The sequence below is a fragment of the Gadus chalcogrammus genome, chromosome 14, assembly GCF_026213295.1.
Source record: "Gadus chalcogrammus isolate NIFS_2021 chromosome 14, NIFS_Gcha_1.0, whole genome shotgun sequence".
In the NCBI taxonomy this organism is placed as follows: Eukaryota; Metazoa; Chordata; class Actinopteri; order Gadiformes; family Gadidae; genus Gadus; species Gadus chalcogrammus.
In genome coordinates this window covers 14,851,145-14,863,291 of record NC_079425.1, presented here as the reverse complement: position 1 = coordinate 14,863,291, position 12,147 = coordinate 14,851,145, and the positions used below count along the sequence as shown (strand labels likewise).

Here is a 12,147-nt window from a genome sequence, read left to right as displayed (position 1 = left end):
TAATACCTTTGTTGACTATCGGACGTGGGCAGTATCAAGTACCTCAGACAGCAGCAATACAAACTCCTTTAGCTGCTTTACTGTCACGCTTCTCCAATAAAATTGAGGCCAAACTAAAGTATTTCCACACACACTCATGTGCTTATATAAACTGTTATATGAGGCTGTGTTTAATGAGATTTGACCATGTAAGCCTGATCTCCTACCACAGGTTTGGGTCGATCACATGCAGAGTTTGTTCTAAAATGGCATCAACCTTTTTCGGTTCCTGTTTCCATTTTCTATAAATCCCTTTTTGTTGGCCTGCGTTTTCAAATGATCCCTCTCCTCCTCCTTTTCCCCTCATCTTCCTCTTCTCTTTCTCACCACTTCCCCTTATTCCCCCTCTTTTTCCTCTCATCCTCCTCCTGTCCCCCCCTCTCCTCCCTTCCTTATCCTGTCCTCCCCTCTGTTCCTCTCATGCTCTCCTCCTCCTCGTACCCCCTTCTCCTCCCGTCCTCCTCCCCTCTGCTCCTCTCATCCCCTATACTCCTCTCATCCTCTACTCCACCACTAAACCCCTACCTCCTCTTCCGCCTCCTCTCCTCCCCTCTGTTCCTCCTTCCCTTCCTCCATCTCTCTTACTCCCCCTCTTCCTCTCTTCCTCCTCCTCCACCCCTCCTCCCCCTCTCTCTGGGAATAAGGCCGTTTTCTATTTATACTCTCAGATGCTCAGAGATTTAACCTCCTGGGACACCCAGCTCTCCCTGCGCTCTCTCTCGCTCTCTCTCTGCCTCTCTCTATTTTTTCACTCTACTGTTCCCTCTCTCTCCCTTCATCTATGTCTCTCTTGCTCTCTTTCTACCACTCCTCCTCTCTCCCCCTCCCTCTCTCTACCCCTCCTTCCCCTCCTCTATGTCTCTCTTTGACTCTGAAAGTGGATGTTAACCTATTTTCCTTGTTGCCAATAAACAATAATTCTCTTGTTGGTTTCCAATGCGGTGTATTGTTCTCTAGTTGTGATTCAACTAATGATCGTTAATGACTTATCCTGCTGGGCCACTCAACCATGTCACTAGATAACTGGTTGATGGATTTACCATCAAACAAGCACACTCACACATGCATGCACGCACACACGCATATTACACACAGACACATATACAAACACAAATGCATACACTCCTCCATAACCAGAGAATCAGAGAATAGAAAGAGCTAATTCATTTATATTTGTATTTCAATTTGAGTATTCGCTACCATAACATAACTAATCCAGACTGAAATTATACATGGAGTGGAAGGGAGAAAATAAGGGATGAGAGAAAGGAGAATAGGATGAAGGGACATATTTTATTGGGATATTCAGGTAAATTATAACATCCAAACCCAAATAGTACAACGTACTGTATAGTTCAGCCAAGGATAGATTTTCATACATTCTATGTAACCTGTACTTTATTTGATTTTTGTTAGCTTGGGGAGAAACAAAATAAAAGTTATGCGTCCAATTACCGTATATCATCTATAGTTAACATTGAGAGTATCATTTTACTCTGAATACATGAAAGCTGTGGAAAAAAAGCAATGTGTAGTCAGGTTATTTACAATGATAACATGACATAATGTATGTGTGTCGATATGATGACAAACATGCGTGAAAATCGCACGTATGGTGCGTGTAATGATGTTCAAGACACCGTCGACTTGCTGAAATACATGAAGCGTGTCAACTCCTCCATGCAAGGAATCTAGAGAACGTCTAGGGTGCACTCACACTAGGCCATCTGGCCGTGGCCGTTGGCCGTTTTCCCTCCTAATCGTGCTCAACTGGCCCCATTGTTCTTCTCTGGCCTGCACTCACACTAGGCCATCTGGCCGTGGCCGTTGGCCGTCGCAACTGTGGCCTGGCCACTGTAGGCTCTTGTACATACGTCATCACGTTGTAACACGTCATCACCAAGCGTCCGCTGCATGGACCATAATAAAGTCTGCCGCCAGTCAGAGTTATAACAACAGACTTTGCTGAGTCTGTTGCTTATTTGGAGCCGAAATGCCCAAATGGCTAACAGACACTCGACTTCTCTATGGGACCAACGTTAACCAACCGTTGAACCGCTTGACACCATGTTTACCGTTTAATAGGAAAGAAGGCTCGTCGCCTTTATTATGTCCATGGTCGTCGCATGGACTATATGTTTCCAGCGCATCTGTACCGTGGCGGCCCGTACCGTAGCAGCACGCCTCTCCCAAGTGGCCAAGTTGGCCTGGCCCGGCCAGACTGGCCACACTCACACTGGCAGATTTGAGCATGGTTAGGTGTGAAAACGGCCACGGCCACGGCCAGATGGCCTAGTGTGAGTGCACCTTAATTTCTGTCACATCAAAACTCAATTGCCCCATTATTCGCCATGTAGTGTACACCAAAGAGAGAAATATGTGCCAGCTGCATACATATTTGATAAGGAATAATACTCTTGTTTGTGTTAAATGAAAGCTGTTAGCATGGATGATATTCGCTTGATTCTGCTAGCTTGAATGCTATACTTGATGACTCCTTTCCAGCATGTTATACTCATAGAAAGATCAGAAGGTTGAACTACACATTTGTTAGATCTTCTCTTTAATCAGGTGTTCTTTCATATGACCTTGTGATTTCATTTCTTTCTCAAATCTATTTACATTTATAGCTTGAATTTCCCGTCTGTGATGTAAAGTGCCATCTTATTTAATGTTAAGTTATGACTGCTAGCTGCACATGCTGCAATGACCCTGTAACTTGTGGTTTGCAGTTTGAAAATCATAAAAATATGCTTGCTCTTGTTCTTTCATATTTTTTATTTTAGGTGAGGTGTATAACTGCCTTTCACCTGGCCTCTGGTCTCTCTGTTGGCTGGCCCCAGTTGACATGATAGTGATGTGGTTTATTTTCTTCTGGTACCTTGGATAGTAAGCTTGGCTTCGCTCTTCAGCAGAGAGAACTTAAAAATTGGCGAGATATCACCCTGTGTCTACCGTTGTTATGGGTTACACAAGGTGTTCGGAAAAATCATGTTTCCTTTTATTAATTTTATTAATTGATTGAACAGGGAGCCGTTGAAAAGTTGTCAGTGGACAGAAACGTGACCCCAACCAACAGTGGATACTACTACGTTTTACTGACAGCCACGACTGTACACTAACAACATGACACACTTTTGCTCTCTGTGTGATGTCTTCATCAGGTCCTGCTCTTGTGGGGGTAGTGAAGAGGGACTGGTCTTCTCTGAGCAGTATCGCCATCTCCTGGACAGAGGTGGAGCAGCCCCCTGCAGACATTTTGGACTACGAGGTGAAATACTACGAGAAGGTACTGACAGCCTCCTCCTCCGCCTCTTCTTTATCTAATGCTACTGCATTATTCTTTAATGCTATTGTATTATTATATCCCAAATCTCCTGTCTGGGATCAATAAACAAATCGTATCTTATCTCATTATGAGTTACGCCTTCCACTAAAAACATAACTTTTTGCATTCTGGTGCCTACAATGTCCATACATTTATTTATTTTTTCTGATCAGTGATGACAATATATAAGTTGCAATACTAAGTATTTTGTCTCTCTCATTTGCCTCAGTTTGCAGTAGATAGATGCAGCAGTAAAAACGGTCAAAGCCTATGGGTACCGACAGCGATATATTGTTGCACTTATTATGACAAATGTACTTATTGTAAGTCGCTTTGGATAAAAGCGTCTGCTAAATGCCCTTAATGTAAATGTAAAAAGAGTTTTAATTTTTTTCAACGTGTAACGTGTCGTAATAGAATAGTAATCTAGGCTATTTTGTCACTGTCAATTAAAATCGTAATGCAGAAAAAAAAGGATGTAACATCCTGTTCAACAGCCGTTTCCTCCTCCTCCCTGCCTCTCCAGGAGCAGGAGCAGCTGAGCTACTCGTCGACCCGCACCAAGCTGCCTGGTGTTGTGGTGACGGGCCTGAAGCCCGGCACGCTCTACGTGTTCCGCGTCCGTGCCCGCACCGCCGCTGGCTATACAGCTTACTGCCCCAAGTTTGAGTTTGCCACTGTAGAGGAGGGTAAGGCGAGAAGTCTGCCTAGACTCTCTTTAAATAGATTGCACCATGTGTATTTTGGAGCCATTGTGAGGTTGAGCTACTATTTACTATCATTTAGTAATCCAGCAGATGCTCTTATCCAATGGGAGTGAGGCTGCCTGCAAATCAAAACATGCAATAATATGTAGAGTACTTGCAATACATGCAAAAACGGTACTGCACATTCTTCAGATACATGTCATTAATGATCAGGTGGGGTTAGACCACAGCCCAAGGATGAATGCAGGAAGCGTGTGATTTTGGGTTTGGGGTTCAAATCCTGAACCTTTCTGCTGGGAGTCCAACACACTTTCTTCTGGTTAGGCTTGTATCCAAAGTGACTTACAAGTGAGGCTGGGAGAAATAAAATGTACGATCAGAATGAGTGGAGCGTAACTTCAGAGAGCTGCAAAAAATGTGCAGAGTTATAACAATTATAAATACAATTTACTAGTGTTAGTCAAGTGCATTATAGAAGATTGACTTTATTTTAATTTGAACCTGGATTGTTCTGGAACAGTGAGAGAATCAAAGCTCTAATCAAAGTGTGTTCATGTATGATGATTTAGAAGACAGTTGGTTAGTTACCAAACCAACTGAACATAAACAAACTCATGAGTGACATGATTTAAGTTATCATTTAGTTTTAGTGTTAGCTTTGCTGCTGTGTACATCACACACGTTTGTCAGTGAGTTTATGTACCTGCCCATGTGACAGAAGTATGATAGCAGTCCTGTTCAACAGGGACAAAGCAATCTCGCTTTCTCTCCAGAGACACCCAAAAGATCTGTCTGTAATCCGATGAGATATGCTCATGTTAGGGCCAAGTCAATAGACTCTTAATCATGGAAACTTGTTTTATGATTAAGAGATTTTCATTAAAGCGTGGTGTTGTCCTTTGCATTTCATCGTCGTCTACCAGGAAACACAGAGTCAGAGAGAACAAATAAACAAGGTGCACAACATCCTCAGGGGGAATATTAGAAAGGCGGACATGGCAGAACGAGCCTCACGACAACTTCATATCACAGTGAGATATGATGTTCGCTTGGTGGAATTATGCTCCATAACATCAGATTTGTAAAGCAAGGGAGTAAACACAAGCAGTGGCGTCTCTAGGCTGTTTTATTCGGGGCTAAATCCCCAGATCTTTTTTAATTAGCCCCAAATCTAATTTTTGGGTAAAATAAATAAATATATATATATACATATATATATATAGCATATATATAAATATGTATATCAACTTGCTTTTTTTTAGCTTGCTTTACACTAGAAACAAACATGGGGATTCCAGGGGCATCTCAAAATAAAGTAGCTTAGTCCTTCTAGAAGATAGTCCTTCTGGCAAGAGAAGTTAAAAACATAACCAGACTGTTTACCACCTCAAGTGAATTAACCTACCCTATCCCCAGTCATATATACATATATGTGTATATATATATATAGGTATGGTCTGTCTCACTTGTATTCATTTTACTCTGAAATAACTTGAATGGGACTTTAGATGTCTGGGGATAAGCAGCACAGCAGTCAGCTATTTAAAGCTATAATAAACTGCGTATTTGGTTTATTTAGGTAAAGCATTATGAAAAATGTGAATGCGCAATAAAGCATACAAAAAATGTTGCCGCGCATTTTCCCCTTCCCTCTGGGCTAATCCCATATATGGCAACGCCCCTGAACACAAGCACAAGGGTTTTGTTGTGTGAGGGTCTATTGGCCACTGGACCTGATTATGTTCAAGACTGGATCTCTTTTGGAGCTTTGGCATCTATCGCTATGCCGCTGGTTGTCAGTGCAGTCATTATATTAAACACAAACTATTCACTACTATTTAGCCAGTTAGTAGTTACTTTTATCCATTTGAAGACATTTGCTTTGGTATAAAAATCAGGTAGACTGAATTGGGTGTTTGAACCCAGTCGGCTCGGAGTGATCAATTCTAGACTATCCCTCCCCAAATATGCACCTTGAGGCAGAGCTGATTCAGAGCTAAACATATGCTGACACTAGTTCCCATCCGCCTCTCACCTGCATAAAAACATAGGATTTATTTTTGAATTGAGTACTGAATATTATAAATGGCTGAATACAGGATGTACACAAAAGATGCCGACAGCTGTATAATTCCAACTTTTTTATCCATTAAATTTGTGAATTAACACCCTTAACCTTTGAATGTGCCTGGCAGAACGCTTCTAGAATGTAGCCTTGTGGAATACTATATCGCAATCATGATTCCTTTTTTCTACTCCTCCTCTCCTCCTGATCTCTCACTACATTGGTGTCTCTTTTATTGCCAACCCAATATCTTCTCTCCTTGTCTTGATCTCCTCGATTGTCTCTCCCCCTCTCTCCTCTCCCTCCTCTTCTGTCTCTTCACTCTTTCCCCCACCCCCCCATTGGTTCCTCTCTCCTCCTCTCCATGTTTTCCTCTTGCTGTCTCCTGCCCCCCCTGCTTATCTCCTCCCCCTCTTCTCCTTTCACCCCCATTCTTCCTCCTCCTCAGACCCTAACGTTGCAGACCATGGTCAGGTGTTGGTGGTGGTCACGGCAGCAGTTGGGGGCTGCTCCTTACTGGTGGTCCTCACCCTCTTCCTGCTCATCACAGGACGGTGAGCTCCATGTCTTGCTGGGTCTCTGTCTCCTCTCATGGTCTTTTCTATCTTTGTCTGTGGTTCTGGGGGTCTGGTCTATGTCTCTCTGGGTCTCTGCCTCCTCTCATGGTCTGTTCTATGTTTTTCTGGAGGTCTGGTCTATGTCATTCTGGGCCTTTGCTTCCTTTAGTGGTCTAGTCAAGTGTTTCCCAACCCCATAAGTACAGCTCAAGTAATCCTACCCAACCACAAATGTTTCTCATGAACTAATAATGTACTATTATCCTTTATATTCATTTTCAATATTATAGCTGACCAGGGACTTATGTTATATCATTGAGTTTGTTATTGAGATTGCCTAGGTGTATGACATGACGTTAATTTGAACATGAACAACGGTGCTAGGACAACAGGGTTGTATGCTCTTAAGCATTGACGTGGCTCTTTTCTAGCACCAAAGTCAGTGGAAAATCATTATATTAGGTCATTATGTGTACCAAAAATATTCAGAATCTTTACAAGTCCCCCCTGGACACTGCTCTTCCCTACACGTTCCCCTAGTTGGGTACCCCTGGTTTGGTCCATTTCTGCCTGGGTCTGCGGTGTTCTCTCCTCCAACCAAACCCCCAGAAGACTTGCTCCAATCAGAGCCGGCTAATGGGTCGTCTGGGCGATAGCTAGACACACTAATTTTCCAGCTGGTTGACCCTCTTCCTGCCTAATTACCCAGCATGCAGTGGTGCATTAGCTCTCTGGTTTAATCAGCCGCGGCTGGCCTGCTCAAGATGCTCTTGTCAGTTTTCCTTAGATACCACATTTACTCCTGGTTCGGTTGGGTTTTAATGGCATTGGTGCATATTTTAACCGCCATACAGGGAAAAATAGAAATGTTAAAGCTACATTATGCTAAATGCATTTATTTTCTTGGAGCTTACGCGAACCCAGATCATTCTGTCTTGCTCCTTTTTCTGTCTCGTACCTCTGGAAGAGTTGGTTGCAATGTGTGTTTTGGTGGTATTATTCAGAGGTTACGAGTGTTGCAAACTGAAAGTGCATTACAGTTCTATTGTCTGCGCGTGATAGCGAACCCGGTATCAAGCGATTTCAAGCTCATGCGCACAAACGTTAATCTATTGAATCATGTCCCAGCGCACGATTGTCCTACTTTTGTGGCGATACACAGAACAAAATGTAAACCAATGCATTTGAATTTTCGACTTCAAAAGTGTGTGTGTGGGGGGGGGGGCTGCGCAGTGCACCCTCTAGTTATGGATTCGTCAAAACAACAATCTGATGTATACGATTTTTGCGAAGAGCACCCTCAAAAACTGCAGCTAACTACGTCCCTAAACCCAGTCCCACAGCAGAATGTAGTATAACGTTGATCCACAGCAGAAAATGCATTACAATAACGGCCCTTAACATGTGACACGTCTAAGTTTTTTATGGCCTATTCTTTTCTGGGCCTGCGTCCACGTCACGTGATTGTCATGGTTGCTATGGTGGTTACAATCGGCCGCAAAAAAATCTTTCTGTTTTCCACAGTTTAGACTTTTGTAATAACCATCACTCTTTTTTTTTTTTTTATCACTGTCTGGTGGCATTGATTTTTATCACTTTCACTCTGAGAGGTGCGCAAGGACATATTTGGTAGTGACACAGCCTATAACCTATTTGTGAAAGCAAAACATCAAGCTCATTGATTTAATGAGGCAGGGTTATTTGAAATAATTCATTAAGTTATCATGTGTGAGAGGTCAATCATCCTCCTGTGTGTATTGACTATTTCTGGAGATTGAAATGCTCATTGCAAGCTCCCTATTTATGTCGACCCCTACTGTCCACAAGTACCCCCCTCCCCCTCCCCATATGGATATGGAGAATTGTTGCCATGTCCCAGTGGTGGTGGTGTCATTTCTATGAAAGAGGGCATTCAAATATACTACAATGATCAGTTAGGAGGCCGAAGCCCTAAAATAAGTGATGCAATAGGTAACTTTTGAGTAAAGGACAGTAACAAGTAAGCTATAGACCTGGGGTCTCTTTTATATCAAAGGGGTTCTCAAAGGACGCATACTCTTATCAACTGAGGGGCTCCAGCCCTACAAGAAATGACTCAGCAAGTGCTCCATCTCATGCAACTCAACTAGCAGCTCGCTAGGTGAGTTGCTAGGGGACTAGAAACTAAACTGTCTTATGCACATTTACTCTAAGGAACGGCCACCCCCCTCCTCTGCACTCCCCCAACGACGATGACCTCCAGCCTCATCTCTCCCATAGCCACAACAACAACTCCAGCTCCAACTCCAGTGATTTTCCATCATTCGAATACCTTTGTGCTGTATTGAAATGCTCCCCCAGAGTTCTCCTATTAATTATTTACAGGCTACCCATATACTCTGCAACTTTTTTTCACAGACTTTGACTATCTAGTTATAACTGGTGACGTCAAGTGTGCAAAAAAACTTTTTACCATTTTGGACACATTTGAACCGTCTCAACATGTGAAAGGGGCTACTCATTGTGAGGGGCACACTCTAGACCTGGTTATCACAAAGGGACTCAATGTTTCTGATCTCTCTGTGACTGATCCCTCCTTGTCTGACCACTTTTGTGTTTTCTTTAATATATATTTTATTCCCGACATACAGACAAAATCAAATACTGTCAAAAAACGGTATGTCAATGAAGATTCTAATGTACTTTTTTAAAAAGGCCATCTCCTAGCTACCACCTCTCAACCCATGGTCTGCTGATGGTCCTGTAAAAACTTTAATTTGAAAATGTTGAAAGCCATAGATGTCATTCCACCTTATAAGGTTAAAAAGATTTCTGGAAAGCAAAAGGCACCCTGGAGAAAATATGCTTCTGTAACATCACAGAAAAAAGAATGCAGGAAGGTTGAACACATCTGGGGTAAAAAAAAATTCATATTCACCATGATATCTATAAAGAGAGCCTCCGTGCCTACAATTTAGACTTAAAAAGTGCTAGAAGAAGAAGAAAATAAAATAAATTCTCCAATATCATTAAAACCAATTCTAATTTTGACTGCCTAGCAATAGACATATTGCAAATAGTTAACTCTCTCCAGTCAGGCATTTTCTCAGACTTTTTCGTGCTCCACAGAGCGAAACAAGAGAGAGAGAGAGAGAGAGAGAGAGAGAGAGAGAGAGAGAGAGAGAGAGAGAGAGAGAGAGAGAGAGAGAGAGAGAGAGAGAGAGAGAGAGAGAGAGAGAGAGAGAGAGTGGTCAATAGGATGGAGATCATTTACATTTATAATATATAATTATAATACATTTGTATTCTTGTAGTTAACCGTGAGCATCCATGTTTATCCGACTTGGTAGCTTGAACGCGCGTGGGTCGGAGATGATGCTCTTCCCATTCCGACTTTCCACCTCTGACCATAAACAAACGCCTTCTACCTGCACTTGTTTGTTATTTTCTTTGCCTGTGTAGTAAAGGAGTAAGTCATTTGATGATATCGGATCGGCGCATAGACTTGCGTACTCGCCGATCCCCAAATTATAGCATCAGAAGAATTTCTGATTCTATCGGTATCGGAACAACCCTACTAACTAAATCTCATGCTTCAGTTGTCAGTGCTTAAATACCAATTATATCTTGTGATTCAGGTGTCAGGGCTACATCAAGGCCAGGATGAAGTCAGAAGAGAAGAGAAGGACCCGTCTGCAGAGCGGCCACGGTAAAGACCTTCTACCTTGTTTCCCTGCTGATAAACTGTTCTCCTGCTAGCAGACACAATTCTACGTGGCACAGGATAAACAGTTCCCCCGCTAGCAGACACAACGCTACATGGTACAGGATCAGCTGATCTCCTGCTAGCAGACACAATGCTACATGGTACAGGATCAGCTGATCTCCTGCTAGCAGACACAATGCTACATGGTACAGGATCAGCTGATCTCCTGCTAGCAGACACGATGCTACATGGTACAGGATCAGCTGATCTCCTGCTAGCAGACACAATGCTACATGGTACAGGATCAGCTGATCTCCTGCTAGCAGACACAATGCTACATGGTACAGTATAAACTACCAACTACCAAAAGTGACTGGAATCCATAAGGCACATTCTTACCTTGAAAGGTCTTGTATTAAACTTAGTAAAATCCTGCTAGCAGTCACAATGCTACTTGGTACAGTATATGCTGTTCCCCTGTTAGGGGACACATTGCTACATGGTACACAATCAATTGTTCTCCTGCTAGCAGACACAACGCTACTGTTAAGTTAGCCTTTATTGTCCGTTTTGGGGGTGATACTTTCTCTTCTATTGACCCATCCGGGAGAACACATGCACTCTGGCAAACTCTGAACAGCACGTGGGGGTTTCGGGTGCCTTGCTCGAGGGCACCTTACCCGTGGATGAGGACGTAGGAGAGTGCTTCACAACTACTCCCCCGTCCATATGATTTGTGCATCGGTCAGGATTCAGGATTCAAACTGGCCACCCTCCGGTTATTGGTCCAACTCCTTAACCAGTAGGCCATGGATGCCCCCGTTTGAAGACACAATGATCCATGTTACAGGATGAACGTAAACCCTGCTAGCAGACGCAATGTTACATGGTACAGGATCAACTGTTCACCTGCAAGAAGACACAATGCTACATATTATAAGCCAATATTAAAGCCTCAGCTACAGTATTAAACGGTATGGCTAACAAAGCTGTATAAGGCCATCCAGGGTTCAGTATTGTTAACGAGACTGTATAAGGCTAGCCAGGATATGGTACAGCTAACATGGCTCTCCTCTAACCTCACCACCTCCTCCATGATCTCCTCCTCGACCTATTCACTTCAGCCCCCTTCAACCCTCCTCCCTACACCTCCACCCCATCTCTTCCAATCCATCCTATTCACAAACACCATCTCAAACCTTTCCCCTCCTCTACCACCCTCCTCTCCACCTCTACCTTCTCTTCCCCCTCATCCACTACCCTCTTCCCCCTCCTCCACCTCCTCCCTCCTCTCCGCCTCGAGCTGACACCACTAACTAGTGCCTGGAGACAGCGCTCTCCCTGGGCGTGGGAGGGAACCAAGGAGCACTGCAGTTTCCTACGTGTGTGTGTGTGTGTGTGTGTGTGTGTGTGTGTGTGTGTGTGTGTGTGTGTGTGTGTGTGTGTGTGTGTGTGTGTGTGTGTGTGTGTGTGTGTGTGTGTGTGTGTGTGTGTGTGTGCTGCTTGTTTCACCTAGCTGACACACTGAGACAGCTCAGACTTCAGACACAAACACAGTCTCTGAATACAATTTTATGCACATATGGAAGACATGTAGAAACTGCTGTGTACTTTGTTGGCTATTTGTACAGTCCTGGAGATGTTCTAATGCAATGCAAATAGAAAACTCACCATCTGTTATTTTTTGATTTAATTGTATTTTATAGATTATGGTTTTGAAAATCATAGAAATCTCTCCCAAAAGAACTATATATTATATTCTCATC

General features: G+C 43.1%; 1 protein-coding gene across 1 annotated transcript in view; it reads left to right on the top strand.

Annotated features, from left to right (window-relative positions):
* Window positions 1-12,147, top strand: part of LOC130403339 (ephrin type-A receptor 6-like) — a 63,082-nt gene that overhangs the window by 44,862 nt on the left and 6,073 nt on the right. Inside the window, exons 9-12 of the mRNA XM_056607651.1 lie at window positions 3,204-3,328; window positions 3,894-4,056; window positions 6,588-6,693; window positions 10,314-10,384. Of these exons, the coding sequence (XP_056463626.1) occupies window positions 3,204-3,328; window positions 3,894-4,056; window positions 6,588-6,693; window positions 10,314-10,384 (465 nt within the window). The remainder of the gene's footprint in view (window positions 1-3,203; window positions 3,329-3,893; window positions 4,057-6,587; window positions 6,694-10,313; window positions 10,385-12,147) is intronic.